This window comes from Salvelinus fontinalis, chromosome 42 (assembly GCF_029448725.1).
Source record: "Salvelinus fontinalis isolate EN_2023a chromosome 42, ASM2944872v1, whole genome shotgun sequence".
Classification (NCBI taxonomy): domain Eukaryota; kingdom Metazoa; phylum Chordata; class Actinopteri; order Salmoniformes; family Salmonidae; genus Salvelinus; species Salvelinus fontinalis.
The window spans coordinates 3,149,932-3,170,132 of record NC_074706.1 but is presented as its reverse complement, the minus strand read 5'-3'; the positions used below and the strand labels follow the sequence as shown (position 1 = coordinate 3,170,132).

The following is a 20,201-nucleotide window of genomic DNA, read 5'->3' as shown; positions in this document are numbered from 1 at the left end:
ATAGCAGGTCTTATCCTGACCTATCAGGTGGTCTGTCTGTCATACCAGGTCTTACACTGACCTCAGGTGGTCTGTCTGTCATAGCAGGTCTTACACTGACCTATCAGGTGGTCTGTCTGTCATAGTAGGTCTTACACTGACCTATCAGCTGGTCTGTCTGTCATAGCAGGTCTTATATGGACCTCAGGTGGTCTGTCTGCATTAAGACGTGTGGCATCTTTCTCTCTTCCCTTCTTTAGATTTTTCTCCTTCTCCTTGTTTTCTCCTGCCTCTCTCTCTCTCTCTCTCTCTCTCTCTCTCTCTCTCTCTCTCTCTCTCTCTCTCTCTCTGTCTCTCTCTCTCTGTATCCCTCCTCAACTGTATCCCTCTCCCCTCCCCTGTCCTCCATCCTTCCTCTCCTCCTTTTCTCTCCCTCCATCCCTCTTCTCTCCCTCCCTCCATCCATCCCTCCTCTTTCTCCTCTCTGGGTGGGGCTTTCTGCTTTCTGTGACCATCTACAGAAAGAGCTGGGATGACATCATATGGGATGGATCATTAGTTCCAAAGAAACCCTGTTACAATTTGCACAAACAGACCTCTGGAACCATTTCATGAGATGTGTGTGTGTGTGTGCATGCATGTAAGTGTTTGTGAGGAGATGGGCGTCCTTCTGTCTTATTGCAAAATGTTCACTGAATTAGGCTGTCAGAGCAGTTCCTATTGGATACACAGACCTTATCTATGTAGCCTATGTAATGTAAATGTTCATGGCATGATGATGATGCTTAACTTTTCCCTCTATGTAAGGGCTCACTGTGTGCGTCACCGACGTCTCGCTGCAATCCAATACGACAATGAGTTTCTTTGTGGAGGTTTGTTGAATGAACATAGACGGCTGGGTCAGAAGTCAACAACAACAACAGCAACAATGATGGGGTAAAAAAACAACATGTGTTATTTGAAGGGGCAATTCCAGTGGTTTTGGTTTTCCTCACAGTGTTGTCTTCGGGGGTTTCTCTCTCTTACTCAGTTAGACACTTCCTGTTGTTGAGATGGTGACAACACCTTACTGTATGAACTGCCTAAAACCTCTCGCTTTTCCCTGACCTCAGGTGGTCTGTCTGCATTAAGAGGTGTGGCATCTTTACCTTTTTATTTTCTCTTTCCTGTCTGTCTGTCTGTCTGTCTGTCTGTCTGTCTGTCTGTCTGTCTGTCTGTCTGTCTGTCTGTCTCTCTCTCTCTCTCTCTCTCTCTCTCTCTCTCTCTCTCTCTCTCTCTCTCTCTCTTTCTCTCTTTCTCTCTTTCTCTCTTTCTCTCTTTCTCTCTTTCTCTCTCTCTGCCTCAATTGCCTTGGAGAAGGATGACATAGAGAGAGAGAGAGAGGCAGGAGAAAACAAGGAGAAGGAAAGAGGGGAAACCCTGAGTCAGACTTGGAGCTTCTCTAACTGACCTACTCCAGAGCATATTTGTTAAGTAAATCGGCCGGACGCAGCGCAAAAGTACTCAAACGCTGTGGTAACGTCAGACAACTCTTTCCCATATGACAAATAGATTGTCTTTGCAAACTCCCCACCTTTAAATCACAGTGGAATTATTTTCAGTCGGAGATTGAAACTGGAGATGTCCACAATAAGAGCTTCCTGGGTTTTCTATGTTTTCTGAGGACAGTGATCTCACAGGCTTTGGGATGCTTTTTGGCACTGACAAATGCTACGCAAACGTGATATTTATGTTGAAGCAACGCCACATCAAGCCTCGAGGCATTATGCAATTTCACAGCCTTTCGACTCTCCGTCTACAGATTGCACTGGAGGACATCATCGGTGTCAACGCATGGGGCATCATCGTTTAGATGAGAAAAGTTAAAGACTACACCCATTACTCATTCAACAAGGCAATCAGCCTCTCTCTCTTTAGAGGCCATCAGGGACTACATCCGTTTAGAAAACGTCACATCTCAGACCGCTAACTACGTAGGTGTTTCACCATGGTGAAATGGCTTGACGTTGTGGCAAGGCGAGCGACAACCACAACAGGGAAGACAGTATGTTCTGGAAGGAGTCTGGTACGTGGCATGAGTGCTGTGCTTGGGCGGAGTCCCTCTCCAATGTGCCTACTTAAAAACAAGCAGGCTCGTAAATAGGCCTAACGACTCTGTAAATAAGGTTCTGCTGTGGTTGTTCGCTAAGGGCTAGCACTACGGCTAATAGTAGATAAACAGTCTCAGGTATTTGATATTTGGTTGTTGCCATCAGGCTGGCACTACCGCTAACTATGTACTAACAGCCTTAGGTGGTTCCAGACAGGCTAGCACTTTGGCTAAAGGTGTATAAACAGTGCAAGGTATTTGGCATTTGACAGGGCGAGCTAGTACCGTGGATAATGGTGTAACAGTGCAAGGTATTTGACAGGCTAGTAGGCACTAAGGTTAATGGTGTATAAACAGTGTGTGAGGTATTTGGCTCAGCGCGGTTTGAGTCTTTCACCTCAGGGATGCTAAGCTAAGGCTGTTCTGGCTGCTGTAGCTACTGCCACCCAGCGCTGTGTGCAGGGGTGGACTGGGACCAGATATCGGCCCGGACATTGAGGTCACCACACTAGACCATTTCTTTCCAAATATTAGCCCAAAAATGTTTAGATCCACTGAGCTTAAGATGGACCAGCCCATCTGGCATTTGCCAGAATTGCCCTTTGGCCACTCCGTCTCTGGCTATGTGTTTCCAATGCTCTCACACACAACTTCCATGCCCTTATAGGAACTTGTTTTGCAGCAGAACATTGGGAAAGTGTCAAACATTTTACAGATCCCCAAATGTAGTCACAGATGGGTAAGCATGTGAAAGTGAAGTCATTGTTTTCCGAGAGGCACGCCAGGCACAGCTCGAGACATAATGATTTGTGTGCTGGACTTAACGTTCACCACCGCCCAATAACTGACAGTAAGAAAGGGATTACATAGTGCAGTACTACTTAGCACACACTCATAAACAACAGCAAAGTACGGAACATAGTGTGTACACACGGACACTTCCAGACACACTCGCACAGACGCCCGCCTCCACCACCCACCCACCCACCCACCCACCCACCCACCCACACACACACACACACACACACACACACACACACACACACACACACACACACACACACACACACACACACACACACACACACACACACACACACACACACACACACACACCAGCAAAGCCTGACTCCCATGCAACGGAGAACTGAATTTATAGCTTACCTTTCTAGTGCGAAGTTTCACCACATGGTCCTCCCCCTTGTCATCCCCGCATCTGGCCTCTCGCTTCACGTCTGAAGCCTTGTCGCCAAGGTGAGTGTTGCCGTGGTTGCCTGAATGCGTTACTTCCTCAATCGCCTCCGTTACAGCTTGTGTATCACCGGGCCTGTCCTGTTCTTTCGGACCTTCGGCTGCCTCTAAAACAGGTGACTCACCTAATTGTTTAACAGGGGCTTGGTTTCCATGGCATCTCTCCAGCAAGGGATCATTTGCCTCCTTAGGACAAGTTGGTTGACTGAGAGTGTCCATATTGGGCAGCCGGGCTGCTGGAGAGGTGGATATACCCATGTCCGAAGCCCCCTGTCTCCCCAGTAGGACTGAGTCATCCTCTGCTTCAGATTGGTTCATCTCATGGATGGTGTTCAGCTTTGAGCCACCATCGCTGTGCTGTCCTTGGGCTGTTACAGCCGAGGTTAGTTCTTCGGAACACGTTGAGTCTTTGGACCCCAAGCCGCCACTCGTATTCTCCACTGTGAGGTTATCAGAATGCACCTGTATCATTGGACAATCCGTGTCCTCTACGCTAGTCCAGTCCTGTATTCCGTCCATTTTGGAACTTTCAAGATTCTGCTGTCCAGCTAATGGGAGTCTGTCCAGGTCCTCAGAATGTTGCACTGTGACACACAAAGCATGCACAGACTCCACACTTGCCTTATCCTCAGGGGTTTTCTCCCTGCACATGTCCAGAGCCCTTTCCACTCCTCGGGTCCCTTCCATGTCCACCATGTCAACATCCTCCTTTCTCAACACTGTCTGGTCCTGAGCTATTTCACAACCATCATCAGTCCTCATGCTATCATGCCGCTCTTGTTCTGTTTGTCTGCCATCCAATGACACAGCATGTTGCCCCCTCAGAATCTGCTCAAATTTATCACCACTTTCAGACATTTTCCTCTGAACATTCAATCCGTCAGCACCTTCAACACTATCCTCCGCCTTCAATTCTAAGGCTTTACTCTCAACGTCTACCCCCATAGCCTCCCCTTCCATAACGTCTGCAGCAGAAGCCTCCAAGATCTCCACGTTAACATCTGATATTACATCACTATTGTACTCTGGTTTGTTTGAGGAATCCAAAATGGCCGCTGGCAGTATACCTCCTTTTCTTTTACCCGGGTCAGTAATGTTGCTTTCATCCAAGGTGGAGAGGTCCTCTCGTGGTTCAACTTCAGTATGAGGAGACTGGGTCTGTGTGTCCACTAAGGGTTCTGGAAGTCCAACCTGACCGTCTGTATGGTCGGCCATTGTCTCCAGGAGTTCTGAATGCCTGCCAGTTTTCTCACCAACAGAAAAGGCCAGTGAAAATCCATTGTCCGGACAGATAGAGACCCTTTGTCCTTCGTCAACAGAGACAGATTGAACAATGATTGCAACGCGGTCGTCAACAACGTTGGGATGCTCGTTATCATCGGTGCCGTCCTCAATGTCATCTTCATCCTCATGACCGCTGTCTGCAGTGCAGATGATGTTTGGCTTTGGCTGAAGAATCCCACTGCCCAGGTCACAGTGAGATTGGATGCCAACTGAGTCCACACCAGCGTCCGGCATTCCTCCAGGTTCAGACTCCGTCAGCCTCCTGGTGAGGTCATCATCATCAACAGCCACATCAGAGCCGTCTACCAGCTCAGCCTGGAACAGAGGGACAACAGTTGAATAAAAGTCGCCTGCTGACATCACGTGCCCCGGCTCAGAGTGATCGCCATTGTCCTCCACGTTGACCGAGGTCACAAACTCCAATCTGTGACCCGACCCATTGTTGAGGCCATCGGGGCGTGGCCGGTGACAGCACTCCGGCATGGAGGCACATCGTTCCCTGCGCCCCTGCTTGGACCCCTCCGATGCCAGCCGAGGCCCGTCGCCGCTGACACCATGGCAACAGACCAGGTCCAGGTCGTCGTAGCTGTACTGTAACCCGGAGCGGTGAGTCACGTGATCCTCCCAACTTCTTTTCCGTATGACGACAAGCATGGTGGGCGGACTCCCACTGCTAACCATAGAGCCCTTTAAAGACGTAGAACCAAAATGGCGGACCAGAGAGTGCAGTTCTATTGAGCTTCCTGTAAGAGAGAAAGAGAGTGGGCGGGAATCAGTTACTCAGGTTATTAGTAACTCCGGTTATAGGTTACTCAGGTTATGAGTTACTCTGGATATGGGTTACTCAGGTTATAGGTTACTTAGGTTATGAGTTACTCAGGTTATAGGTTACTCAGGTTATGGGTTACTCAGGTTATGAGTTACTCAGGTTATAGGTTACTCAGGTTATGGGTTACTCAGGTTATGAGTTACTCTGGATATGGGTTACTCAGGTTATAGGTTATTCAGGTTATGAGTTACTCAGGTTATGAGTTACTCAGGTTGAGTTACTTAGGTCATGAGTTAGTCAGGTTATCAGTTACTCAGGTTATGAGTTACTCAGGTTATGGGTTACTCAGGTTATGGGTTACTCAGGTTATGGGATACTCAGGTTATGGGTTACTCAGGTTATGGGTTACTCAGGTTATGGGATACTCAGGTTATGGGTTACTCAGGTTATGGGTTACTCAGGTTATAGGTTATTCAGGTTATCGGTTACTCAGGTTATGAGTTACTCAGGTTGAGTTACTTAGGTCATGAGTTAGTCAGGTTATCAGTTACTCAGGTTATGAGTTACTCAGGTTATGGGATACTCAGGTTATGGGTTACTCAGGTTATGGGATACTCAGGTTATGGGTTACTCAGGTTATGGGATACTCAGGTTATGGGTTACTCAGGTTATGGGTTACTCAGGTTATGGGTTACTCAGGTTATCGGTTACTCAGGTTGAGTTACTCAGGTTGAGTTACTCAGGTTATAAGTTACTCAGGTTATGGGGTTAGCAAACTTTAGGGAGGAGGGGCTAATAAGAGTACTGCAATCATGTTCTGTTTGTGTTCTTTGCGATATTATAAACTGAGTTGTCTGTGTATGCTGACATGGACCCTGATCACTGCTATTGTTGTGAACCCAAGCTGACATGGACCCTGGTCACTGCTATTGTTGTGAACCCCATGTCAAGCCTACATGGAACAATCCTGAACCTTACAGGATTTTAACATTACAAAACAGAATAGTTAACTGCAATGGCTACTATGAGACAGTATAGAGCATCTTTCCACTTCTGGTAAACCAAGTTCTCAGACAGTGGTTTACTTTTATTTTCTCACTATTATTAAAAGACATTTGCATCTGGCTGGAAGTGTGCTGTGACTTTTTCCATATATATATATATATATTTTTTTACATGCGACTGGTTAAGAGAAGAGAGTTGGTTCTCATCCTAATTTTAACATTCCCAGACAAGACAGTGAACCCGAGTTCAAACTGTAAACATTGGACACACATTACACTGAGACAGTCCCTATCAAGTACTGTACAGATGTAGGATATTCATTTGAGACAGTTTGTTACATCAGGAAAATAATCCTGCAACAACAGGAAATGTGAACTATTATGTGGTTTATAATTCATTGATATTTTTGGAAGGGGTTGATACATTTTTCATAAGGGAAAATCAAGTCTGAAATTTCAAAGTGGAAATGACAAACTTCAGAAGCCTTTTAAAACTTCAAATACACTACAGGTTTTACACTTCCTGCAATGCAGGACAGTTCTCCTGGAACAGGGTGATCAGATTAAGATCCTACATGTGTACACATTAAAGAGCTGGGAAGCCTCCATACATACCCCTTTCACTTATGGCTAAATACATTTTGGCAGAAGATTTCCACCATGAAGTCTAGTCAAGGATTTTATGAGCATGACAAAAGAAGAGGACCAACAACGCCCCGGGGCAATTTGTCCACATCAGGGACGAGGTCGTCAAGAAACCACTGTGCGTCACATGACTCTAACCCATTCATAACAGAACTATTAGTGTGTCTCACCATCCAGCTTGTGAATGTGTCTGTGTGTGTTTGTGTGTCTCCTTCTGCGAGCCTCTGGATAGCCACATTCACTGTCTGGGAATGTCAGAGGGGAAGAGGCTGCCTGAAGGGCATACATAATACGCATAATAATAAGTCCGTAACACAGTTTTTGTTTTTGGTTCGAAAAATGCCAAGCGACTCAACCACTTTAATGAAATCTTAACCTTAACCCTAATCTTAAATAATTGTTTACTTTGATGGGACAATGTTGTTGGCCTATGTCGTACCTCAGTGATGGAGGAGACAGGCAGAAAGGCAGACAGGCAGAGAGAGAGAGAAACAGACAGGGACATGCACACGAACAGACAGACAGCCTCCACTATGGCTTAAACAGAGCAGCACAGTCACATAAGCAACCATTTCTGTTCAAGAAAAAAGGTAATTGGCACCATTACGACAGAAGTGATAAGAAGGAAGGATTACAATGGAGGATTCTTGTGTCAATCTATCAAAAGCTGAGGAAGTTGCCCATTAAAACAATGAAAGAAGCATATATTCCCTAAATCACGTCACAATATGGTCTTTGCTTTATATTGGAGACAACAAGGATTTGAAAGACTTCGGTTTGACATCCTATTCCCTATGTAGTGCACTACTTCTGACCAGGGCCCATAGGGATCTGGTAGTGCACTATATAGGGAATAGGGTGACATTTGTAATCAACCCAATATCTGTGTATATTATTGCCAGCCGGCCGTTGAATGGTTCTCTGAAGACCCCCACTGACAGATGCAATGGAACGGATGTGAAGGCTGTTGCTAGGAGATCATATCGCTCATCCCCATCTGCACTGAATGGGAAACACTTCCTAGATCTGTCCTCTGGCCTCAACAACTGGAGCATCAGATTACCATGTTAATCATCATCTCTTTTCAGGGACTGTTCATTTTGACCATTTTGACTGCCTTGAACTTGGAGTGACGTTTGAGCTGTGAGCATTCTATTACCGGTAGAAAAGGTGTGTGTGTGTGTCTGCTACTATTAGGGGGAAAGCTGCCAGAGGAAGTCTCAAAACAAGATTCTAGTCAGACTAGACTCTAGTCAGTCTATACCTTAAGCATCCTCAGGACTGTTGTTGGATGGAGGGTGACCCGGGGTGACTTCCTCCTCTGACGTCAACTGGCCCTTGAGTTAGGGAGGGCACTGTGTACTTCTTACAACTTCTCACACAGAAGTGAAATGTACTCAATTAGCGTAATCCATGTGCCACTTCACACAACATGCCTGGATGAGTTACTTCACTGTCAATACTCCACCAGAGTACAGAGGGGTACAGTCCCAGTCCCACACAGTAGCAACATAAGACTGAATAACAGAAGATAACACAGGATAAACACTATGGGGTTGAAGAGTTAGCCATCCATCCACGTCAGGGGAGAGACAAATCCAATCCTACAAGCCTTTCTCAAGGAACAAATCCCCCTTTTCCTGAGATGTCGGTCCTAGTTCCAGGTCCCGAGGAATGCTCTCAGGGTTTGCGGATTCAAATGAAATCCATCGCTGACGTTACCCTTTTTGGGAGCAGAGAGCAGGGAGCCCCCGGAGCCAGCCGAAAATCCGGTGCGCGGTATAAAGTCCAAAGATAGCTTGAGCTTCCATCTTGATCACATTAGGGGTTTCACTGACGCTGAACGACTGGAGTATGGGTGGGGTGGAATGGGGTGGGGTGGGGGGAGGGGGTTCTCTCACTCTCCTCCTCTCCCTCCGTCCAATCCCACCTCTTCTCTTCTCCGCCTCCTGGCTGGATTGACAGGGAATCTCAGTCACATCCTAATCACTGTCTTTCTCTCTGGTTCTCTCACAGCTCCTCCAAGGCTCTCCACGCCAACCAGATCGTCTCAGCTGTTTATCCTACTTTCTTACTCCTCCTTCACAGAGTTAAGACAACTTCCTCTCAAATCACCCTCCCTTTCTCAAGTCACACTCTCCTCTCTCTCTCTCTCTCTCTCACTCTCTCTCTCTCTTTTCCTTACACTCTATCTCCTTAAGCTGGGAAAGACTCCCTCCAGTTGGTTTTGATTAGTAACAGACAGACCACTGTGAAAACTCAGGCCTTGGGCCAAGTGAGATTGCAGTAATGTTTTGGCAGGGCTTTCAGAGAGGTTTTCTTTTTTCATATGTCACCCTGTAACTGTACAAGCATCCTTGCACAAACATCTCGACCTGCCCAAAAAAAGACATTAAAGCATGACTTGTTTACAGACATTCCTGGAGAATATGCCACTTTGTGCGAGAACTGCTAACTTCGCTCCCTACGAGCTGTGTGCCTTTTCTTTACAGGACACATCTGGACAAAGTGGTAGTTTGACTTCAGAATCACTGTGTTTTTAGGAAGTCTTCAAAGCAAAACATCTTACCACATCTTTGAGTGCCGACCATTCATTCCCTAATATAGACATGTCATTTGTTGGGAACGCTACCGACACTTGTAATACATAGGCTCTGATATCACAGCTTCATGGTGAGAATATCTCAAGCGAAATCAAAACGGCATCTCTTACCAAACCAAAAAACGTAGGAAACCCTCCGTTTAGTTGTTGTAACTTTGGAACAGCTCTGTAGACTGTAGTCCTGTAAAGCACTGAGGGGTTGTAAAAGGCACTGCAGGACTCCACACTCAGGCATGGTCTCCCCCCACCCTCTGTAAGGGTCTCACAGGCCCAATCTAGCCCGACTTACAACCAGGAGATATGGTCTGTGTGCTTCAAACCATCAGAATGAAAAGACCGACCATAGGAAATGTGACTCTTACAGTCTCACCTGGCTAACTTACCTGTCATTCCAATTCCACCATTTCCATTCACAGCCCCTTGGTTCTTGATGATAACATCTATGATTGTTTTCTGTTGGGTTTTAGAAGTTTGGACCTGAGGGTAGCAGTTGCTATAGCAAAAACAGATAATGGAACAAGGGAAAAATGGACAAACCCCCACCAACAACAACAAAAAACGATTTTCCACCCTTGTGCCCCCTCTTCCTCTTCTGGGTCATCCAGATGGGAGGAGGGGAGGCTCTGGGGCCTGGGGGAGAACTTGACTCTGTTTTTTAGAACTCTCTGTGGGAAACTCAAGCTGTCCTATTTTTGACCCGCCATTTTGGGTCTCAGGGGACACATAGGGTTCCCACTACATGGCTAAGCTGCAAAGTAAAAATGTACATTTATATAAACATACATGTATACTTTTTTATCTTAATTGAAGTTTAGGGTTAGGCATAAAGTTAGCAGTGTGGTTAAGATTAGGGTTAAGGTTTAAAATCAGATTTTAGGCAGGGATTCTGACTTTGCAACTTGGCCAGATAGTGATGACAGATACACAGATGGTCGGGGATACAAGGTTCACTTTGTCATCACAGCATGTGCTTGGTGCACTGGTCACAGGAACAGGCACCAATCACAGAACTAGCGTGAGGATGGTAACTAGCATTAATCACAGAACTAGCATGATGACGATAACTAGCACTAATCACAGAGCTAGCGTGATGACGGTAACTAGCACTAATCACAGAGCTAGGGTGATGACGGTAACTAGCACTAATCACAGAGCTAGCGTGATGACGGTAACTAGCACTAATCACAGAGCTAGGGTGATGACGGTAACTAGCACTAATCACAGAGCTAGCGTGATGACGGTAACTAGCGTGTTAACGGTAACTAGTGTGGTGACGGTAACTAGCGTGGTGACGGTTACTAGCGTGGTTAAGGTAACTAGCGTGGTGACGGTTACTAGCGTGGTGACGGTAACTAGAGTTGTGATGGTTACTAGCGTGGTGACGGTAACTAGCGTGGTGACGGTAACTAGCTTGGTGATGTAACTAACTTGGTGACGGTAACTAGCGTGGTGACGTAACTAGCATGGTGACGGCAACTAGAGTAATGACGGTAACTAGCGTGGTGACGGTTACTAGCGTGGTGAGGGTAACTAGCGTGGTGACGGTAACTAGCGTGGTGACGGTAACTAGTGTGGTGACGTAACTAGCGTGGTGATGGTAACTAGCGTGGTGACGTAACTAGCGTGGTGACGTAACTAGCGTGGTGACGGTAACTAGCGTGTAGTTATGGCTGGTTAGTGAAGTGGAGAGGCCAGCGCAGTGTTGCAGTGGATCTGAGGATCATCGGAAATGACTGATTGCATATTTGGATGTCTGACTGTGTGCGTGTGTAATTTGTTACAGTGTGTGAGAGTGTGTGTTTATCATAGATGAGTCCCTACCTACGGACCAACTTTTCCCCATTTATTCCTGAATGATGAGGAGGGACACATTCTGAGATCATCAGTCATGTGACCTCTCGCTAGGTCACATGGGAGGGGCAGGTCACATGGGAGGGGTGGAAAGGGTGAAGAAAGCGCCATTCATGATGCCTCCTATATTCCCCCACTCGTCTCCCCTCCGCTTCTTAAGTGGCGCACAGAGGGCCCAAAGGAAACAGTCTCAAATTCTTTGCTGATATAGTTTATTATTGGAAAAATTCCAGTCTAAATCGTGAGCACTGAAGGATAAGCAGAGTTAGCCTAGCGCTCGTAGGAAAATGTGGGTGATTCAAAAAAAGAACAAATAAAGAAAATCCACATCCCTACCAAAACTAGGCCAATCGAGTTCTCACTTTTACAAAGAATGCTTTGAGAACATTTCGCTGTGGTCTTTGTAGGCCAACCTCAAACAGCCATTTTCTACGGTACGGTACATGACCAGTAGTTAGCAGAGGCTGTAACAACATTTGACACTTTTGTAAGTACACTCAGATTAAAGGGTAGATTAAAAAAAATACATAAACAAACCAAACCATGGTCATTTCATTCACTTTTTCCAACAAATCTTAAAACACACACTATGAATACCTATGGCATCTCCCATAATACACATAGCTCATAGATGTCTGAAACTGTTCATGCAAGTGTGTGTCTTTGAGAGACACAGCAAGAAAAGCATTGTACTGTATTTAATGTGACTGACTGTATCTATGCTTGTGTGGGAGTAAGTCAATGCCAGGGGGTCTTGACCGTCGGTTACGGCTGATAGTCAGACCCCCGGCAACCGTGGGAAACCGGAAGTCCAAGTTACTAGTGATACGGAGCATTATAATTTCCAGGCTGAAATAATCCATGCTATCTTCTCTCTGGGATGTCTGTTTTTGTGTGCATGGGCCTGGAGAGAGGACTTTGGTGTGTGTGTGTGTGTGTGTGTGTGTGTGTGTGTGTGTGTGTGTGTGTGTGTGTGTGTGTGTGTGTGTGTGTGTGTGTGTGTGTGTGTGTGTGTGTGTGTGTGTGTGTGTGTGTGTGTGTGTGTGTGTGTGTGTGTGTGTGTGTGTGTGTGTGTGTGCGTGCTCTTGCGTAAACAAGTTCGGCTGGACACGAATAAAATTGATTTTATCATCCGAATGTGTTATTATTGTACTTACACACTAACCAACATTGTATGACATAGCATTTAACACTTCTTTAAGCACAATGTAGTTAATGTCCTGTTCTGAGAGCTGAACATCCATCAAGGCACGTCTTCTACATGGGTTTGGACAAAGCTTTGTGGCAACAGCTGGCCTCTATTTGTGTTAACTGGCTCTCACAGAAGCATGCAGACACAAGCACCTGGGCAAGAGAGTGGCGTGCAGACATACACTGCACGCACTGACTCACTCACAGACACGCACACACACACACACACACACACACACACACACACACACACACACACACACACACACACACACACACACACACACACACACACACACACACACACACACACACACACACACACACACACACACACACACACACACACACACACACAAGCTATTGGCAATATTTGACTTCATTGGCATCCAACCCTGGACTCCATCTCTGGAGACGGACTGACTGTTTGTTTTCAAAGGTCAACTGATTCACAAAGAACACCCTGTCTCAGTCTCAGAACCAAAAGCAGAACAGAGTTACACATGCAGGAGACAAACTGGGTTTTATAGAGGCCCGTCCGAAAGAAAAAATGTACAGTGAAGGGCTGAAAGGGTGCTTTGAGGGTTTGTGGGTTACATGGTCATAATACATTACAGTATTATGTCCTGTGTGGCTCAGCATCTGCAGGGCTGTGGGTTTGACTCCTGCAGGGATGAAATGCACTTAAAAGTCTATGCATTCACTGTCAGGTAAGACGCTTTGAATAAAAGTGTCTCCTCTGAAAAGGAAATGGTGAAACACTAAACATGAGGGTTGTACACGCCCTCCAAAATGCAGATTCTGGCTTGGGACTGATAGTGTTAAAGGTCTATGCATTCACTGTCCTGGATGTCACTTGCCCTCCTTGGCTTACAGTACATATGGGGCTTTCTGCTGAAGCATCCCATTCAGTACGTTTTGTAGCAGCATGTCGCAATGGATGTCGACGAATCCGTAAGAATCCGTAAACATTAGTCTAAAATGTTTTGCAACGGAAATAGTTTACTCCAAACGGAAAAAGTTTTGCAACGAAAACAAGCTTTTCTATTGGACTAATTTATCTGGGTCCCTCCCCGTTTGGTTCTGTTCCGTGCTGTTTGGCTCTGTTTGGTTCCTAGTGAACACGCCCTGTTGTCTCCTTTGTAGTTTATTGGCTGTAGTGTCTGGGGCCAGAGTCTGGGACTTGGTGATGACGAGAGCTCCCTGATGAAACAACACTGACGCTGGACACCGGCTGTGCTGGCATTGGTCGCCTCCAGCAGACGGCCAGGAAAGGACTGTTTTCCTTGGATACGGTTGCCACAGCAGCATCAGCAGGACATACTGGAGACAGAGAGTCAGGGGGAGAGGGGAGGGGCTGCAGGCTGCATGTTGCTTGTGACGGAGGCAGCTGGCTGATGGTATACACGTTGGATGGGACGGTGATGCACTCATCTTCGCTTGTCAGATGTTTTTGAGGGTATTCCACACATACCTCTACAGCAGTAGGATGCATGAAGGGGAGAGTGTATGTGTGTGTGTGTGTTTGTATGAGTGTGATGTACAATATTGTGTGTGTGTGCAGCAGTGGAGGCTGGAAGGCTGCTGAGGGGAGGAGGGATGATAATAATGGCTGGAATGGAGTCAATGGAATGGTATCAAACACATCAACAACGTGGTTTCTATATGGTTGATATGGATACCATTCCAAACATTATTATGAGCCGCCCTCCCCTCATCAGCCTCCACTGGACCGCAGTCTACATGTGCCCCCACTTCTGTCAATAATAAAACAGGTGCCCCCACTCACCTCACTTTAGACTCAGAGATAGATTGTATAGAATGGTATGAATAGTTCCACTCATGAATTGTGCCTGTTCAGCTTTCCAACGATAGAACATAAATCTAAAATCTTTGGGCTGTGAGACTATGAGAGGAATTCTAGCCCTTCACTGAAGCATGTTCAACAGGTATAAGTGTCTGATTGTGCCCTAGTTCATGGCAAGAGGGGGAGAGTGGATAAGATGAACTCAGCTAAATGTTTCTCTAGCCTTGAGGTCTCCTGGTCCTGGTTTGCTTTCATTCCTTCTTTCTTTCTTTTCTTTCTTTCTTTCTCAGGAAACGACTCTGCATTCCAACCCACACAGGAAGCAGACAGGTCAGGAAAACTTAGCAAGACACTAGAGAGGGACAGACGGAGGTTCCAATAGCTCAGATGGATAAACCAGGGTCTGTAGTGTTACAACACCAGGGTCTGTAGTTTTACAACACCAGGGTCAGTAGTGTTACAACACCAGGGTCTGAAGTGTTACAACACCAGGGTCTGTAGTGTTACAACACCAGGGTCTGTAGTGTTACAACACCAGGGTCTGTAGTGTTACAACACCAGGGTCAGTAGTGTTACAACATCAGGGTCTGTAGTGTAACAACATCAGGGTCAGTAGTGTTACAACACCAGGGCCTGCAGTGTTACAACACCAGGGTCAGTAGTGTTACAACATCAGGGTCTGTTAGTGTTACAACACCAGGGTCTGTAGTGTAACAACACCAGGGTCTGTAGTGTTACAACACCAGGGCCTGTAGTGTTACAACACCAGGGTCAGTAGTGTTACAACACCAGGGTCTGTTAGTGTTACAACACCAGGGTCTGTAGTGTAACAACACCAGGGTCTGTAGTGTTACAACACCAGGGCCTGTAGTGTTACAACACCAGGGTCAGTAGTGTTACAACATCAGGGTCTGTAGTGTAACAACATCAGGGTCAGTAGTGTTACAACACCAGGGTCAGTAGTGTTACAACACCAGGGTCAGTAGTGTTACAACATCAGGGTCTGTAGTGTTACAACACCAGGGTCTGTAGTGTTACAACATCAGGGTGTGTAGTGTTACAACACCAGGGTCTGTAGTGTTACAACACCAGGGTCTGTAGTGTACAACACCAGGGTCTGTAGTGTTACAACACCAGGGTCTGTTAGTGTTACAACACCAGGGTCTGTAGTGTTACAACACCAGGGTCTGTTAGTGTTACAACACCAGGGTCTGTTAGTGTTACAACACCAGGGTCTGTAGTGTTACAACACCAGGGTCTGTAGTGTTACAACACCAGGGTCTGTAGTGTTACAACACCAGGGTCTGTAGTGTTACAACACCAGGGTAAGTAGTGTTACAACATCAGGGTCTGTAGTGTTACAACACCAGGGTCTGTAGTGTTACAACACCAGGGTCTGTTAGTGTTACAACACCAGGGTCTGTAGTGTTACAACACCAGGGTCTGTTAGTGTTACAACACCAGGGTCTGTAGTGTTACAACACCGGGGTCTGTTAGTGTTACAACACCAGGGTCTGTTAGTGTTACAACACCAGGGTCTGTAGTGTTACAACACCAGGGTCTGTAGTGTTACAACACCAGGGTCTGTAGTGTTACAACACCAGGGTCTGTAGTGTTACAACACCAGGGTCTGTAGTGTTACAACACCAGGGTCTGTAGTGTTACAACACCAGGGTCTGTTAGTGTTACAACACCAGGGTCTGTTAGTGTTACAACACCAGGGTCTGTAGTGTTACAACACCAGGGTCTGTAGTGTTACAACACCAGGGTCTGTAGTGTTACAACACCAGGGTCTGTAGTGTTACAACACCAGGGTCTGTAGTGTTACAACACCAGGGTCTGTTAGTGTTACAACACCAGGGTCTGTTAGTGTTACAACACCAGGGTCTGTAGTGTTACAACACCAGGGTCTGTTAGTGTTACAACACCAGGGTCTGTAGTGTTACAACACCAGGGTCTGTAGTGTTACAACACCAGGGTCTGTTAGTGTTACAACACCAGGGTCTGTTAGTGTTACAACACCAGGGTCTGTTAGTGTTACAACACCAGGGTCTGTTAGTGTTACAACACCAGGGTCTGTAGTGTTACAACACCAGGGTCTGTTAGTGTTACAACACCAGGGTCTGTAGTGTTACAACACCAGGGTCTGTAGTGTTACAACACCAGGGTCTGTTAGTGTTACAACACCAGGGTCTGTTAGTGTTACAACACCAGGGTCTGTAGTGTTACAACACCAGGGTCTGTTAGTGTTACAACACCAGGGTCTGTAGTGTTACAACACCGGGGTCTGTAGTGTTACAACACCAGGGTCTGTAGTGTTACAACACCAGGGTCTGTTAATGTTACAACACCAGGGTCTGTTAGTGTTACAACACCAGGGTCTGTTAGTGTTACAACACCGGGGTCTGTTAGTGTTACAACACCAGGGTCTGTAGTGTTACAACACCAGGGTCTGTTAGTGTTACAACACCAGGGTCTGTAGTGTTACAACACCGGGGTCTGTTAGCGTTACAACACCGGGGTCTGTAGTGTTACAACACCAGGGTCTGTTAGTGTTACAACACCAGGGTCTGTAGTGTTACAACACCGGGGTCTGTAGTGTTACAACACCAGGGTCTGTAGTGTTACAACACCAGGGTCTGTAGTGTTACAACACCAGGGTCTGTAGTGTTACAACACCAGGGTCTGTAGTGTTACAACACCAGGGTCTGTTAGTGTTACAACACCAGGGTCTGTAGTGTTACAACACCAGGGTCTGTAGTGTTACAACACCAGGGTCTGTTAGTGTTACAACACCAGGGTCTGTAGTGTTACAACACCAGGGTCTGTAGTGTTACAACACCAGGGTCTGTAGTGTTACAACACCAGGGTCTGTTAGTGTTACAACACCAGGGTCTGTTAGTGTTACAACACCAGGGTCTGTAGTGTTACAACACCAGGGTCTGTTAGTGTTACAACACCAGGGTCTGTTAGTGTTACAACACCAGGGTCTGTAGTGTTACAACACCAGGGTCTGTTAGTGTTACAACACCAGGGTCTGTTAGTGTTACAACACCAGGGTCTGTAGTGTTACAACACCAGGGTCTGTTAGTGTTACAACACCAGGGTCTGTAGTGTTACAACACCAGGGTCTGTTAGTGTTACAACACCAGGGTCTGTTAGTGTTACAACACCAGGGTCTGTAGTGTTACAACACCAGGGTCTGTTAGTGTTACAACACCAGGGTCTGTAGTGTTACAACACCAGGGTCTGTTAGTGTTACAACACCAGGGTCTGTTAGTGTTACAACACCAGGGTCTGTTAGTGTTACAACACCAGGGTCTGTAGTGTTACAACACCAGGGTCTGTTAATGTTACAACACCAGGGTCTGTTAGTGTTACAACACCAGGGTCTGTTAGTGTTACAACACCAGGGTCTGTTAGTGTTACAACACCAGGGTCTGTTAGTGTTACAACACCAGGGTCTGTTAGTGTTACAACACCAGGGTCTGTAGTGTTACAACACCAGGGTCTGTAGTGTTACAACACCAGGGTCTGTAGTGTTACAACACCAGGGTCTGTTAGTGTTACAACACCAGGGTCTGTTAGTGTTACAACACCAGGGTCTGTTAGTGTTACAACACCAGGGTCTGTTAGTGTTACAACACCAGGGTCTGTAGTGTTACAACACCAGGGTCTGTAGTGTTACAACACCGGGGTCTGTTAGTGTTACAACACTAGGGTCTGTAGTGTTACAACACCGGGGTGTGTAGTGTTACAACACCAGAGGTCTGTTAGTGTTACAACACCAGAGGTCTGTTAGTGTTACAACACTAGGGTCTGTTAGTGTTACAACACCAGGGTCTGTAGTGTTACAACACCGGGGTCTGTAGTGTTACAACACCAGAGGTCTGTTAGTGTTACAACACTAGGGTCTGTAGTGTTACAACACCGGGGTCTGTAGTGTTACAACACCGGGGTCTGTTAGTGTTACAACACCAGGGTCTGTAGTGTTACAACACCAGAGGTCTGTTAGTGTTACAACACCAGGGTCTGCAGTGTTACAACACCAGGGTCTGTAGTGTTACAACACCAGGGTCTGTAGTGTTACAACACCGGGGTCTGTAGTGTTACGCGTTATAATTGGTCATATAATATAATAAAATAGATACGTCATTGTCTGTCTGTTTGGGAGAAAAAAGTATCTGCTGAAAGATTCACCGTAGTGTTACAGGGAGCAGCGCTACCATGACACAGACTGGCTGTAGAGGGCGACAGAGAGAGAAACTGTTCCTTCATAAACTCACCTCTTTGCAGAGAGATTATTACTTTAAATTGTCAGCAGGTGGCGCCAAAACTCTTTCTTTCCCTCAAGGCCCATCAAGGAAAATGTATCTCTTCCTGCTTCACATGCAGTGCAGAAGAGAAAGTAGGATATGAGTCAGACCTGGATTGAAATACGTAGGAGTATTAGAATATTAGCATATTTGTATTTGAAAATACATGCCAATACTAGACTACCATACTAAACTACATGCTAAATGCATTGCAGAAAGTTATTGTGCAACAGGGGGATCAACTTAACATCCTACACCTGTGTACAGCACTATACTCAACACACCCATCACCCCATCCCTCTGCTTGTCCCTAACAGATACTACACCTGTATACAGCACTTTCACCAACACACCCACCACCCCATCCCACCACTTGGCCCTATCAGATCCTACACCTGTATACAGCACTTTCACCAACACACCCACCACACCATCCCTCTACTTTTGGCCCTATCATATGCTACATCAGGCTTTCGGCCTGGGAGGTTGGAACCCCTTCTCTCAAAACCCCCTGTAGATCTTCTGCACTAAAATCTCTCACACTGCTGCTGCTACCACACAGTATCTTCTGGGATTTCCGCTCCATCAGTGCAGTACAATTAATGACCATGACAATAAATGCAAGAAATCTAAAACATATGTTCTCTGGATCTCTGTCTTCAGTCCTACTCAGTGGGGGCGGGATCCCAGTCGAATCACTCACCCTTGGGCTATCATCTACTTTCCTCACTGCCTCAGCATAGGAAACCTTCTGCAAAACCCCAAAATAGCTGATATAACCTAAACCTGACAGGTAAGAACTTTCTATTCAAGCTCAACAAGACATTCTGGGTATTCTCAGTCTCAGTCACCGGGTCTACTTCTCCCCAACCGAGGACGTAAAAAACACCAGAAATATTGTTTTTCAGATCTACACTCAACGCCACCCACTGATCACTCCTTTGAGAGGCACCCTGCTCCGCAGAGCAAAGCACACCGCAGGTCGAGCCCTGAGATGTGTGATGTGGAGCATCCTCTGCCTCTGGATGCACACAATCAAAACAATTACACTTCTCGAACATGTGACATGTGTAACAGTTCCCAGCTTGACACAACATATGGGTCGGCCAAAGAGCAGGGATCCACTTTTTCCCAAAATCTCACCTGGTATGATCAGGGCCAAGGCTGGAAGTCTCTACTATAGCTGCCGCTGCAGGCACTTCTTCCTGGCTAGGCTTCATTTCAGAGCAAACAGGAAGCTTCAATCAGGAAATAAGTAGGAATTGTATTATTTTGCTCATAAAAACATATAAACGAGTGTGTGTGTTTGGTTTGGTATTATAACAGCAAAATTACATTTTCATTGTTAAATTTATTCTGTTGAGTCTACTGTGCTAACTTCATGTTGTGTCTGATAATGTGTGACACAACTAC

General features: G+C 46.2%; 1 protein-coding gene across 2 annotated transcripts in view; it reads right to left on the bottom strand.

The window, feature by feature from the left end:
• dlc1 (DLC1 Rho GTPase activating protein) overlaps positions 1-8,871 on the bottom strand; it is a 152,068-nt gene extending 143,197 nt beyond the window's left edge. For both annotated transcript variants that reach the window (XM_055909913.1, XM_055909914.1), the window contains exons 1-2: positions 8,286-8,871; positions 3,233-5,346 (exon numbers count right to left, since the gene is read on the bottom strand). In XM_055909913.1, the coding sequence (XP_055765888.1) occupies positions 3,233-5,284 (2,052 nt within the window). In that variant the 5' untranslated portion in view covers positions 5,285-5,346; positions 8,286-8,871. The remainder of the gene's footprint in view (positions 1-3,232; positions 5,347-8,285) is intronic.
• Between the last annotated feature and the right edge of the window lie 11,330 nt (positions 8,872-20,201).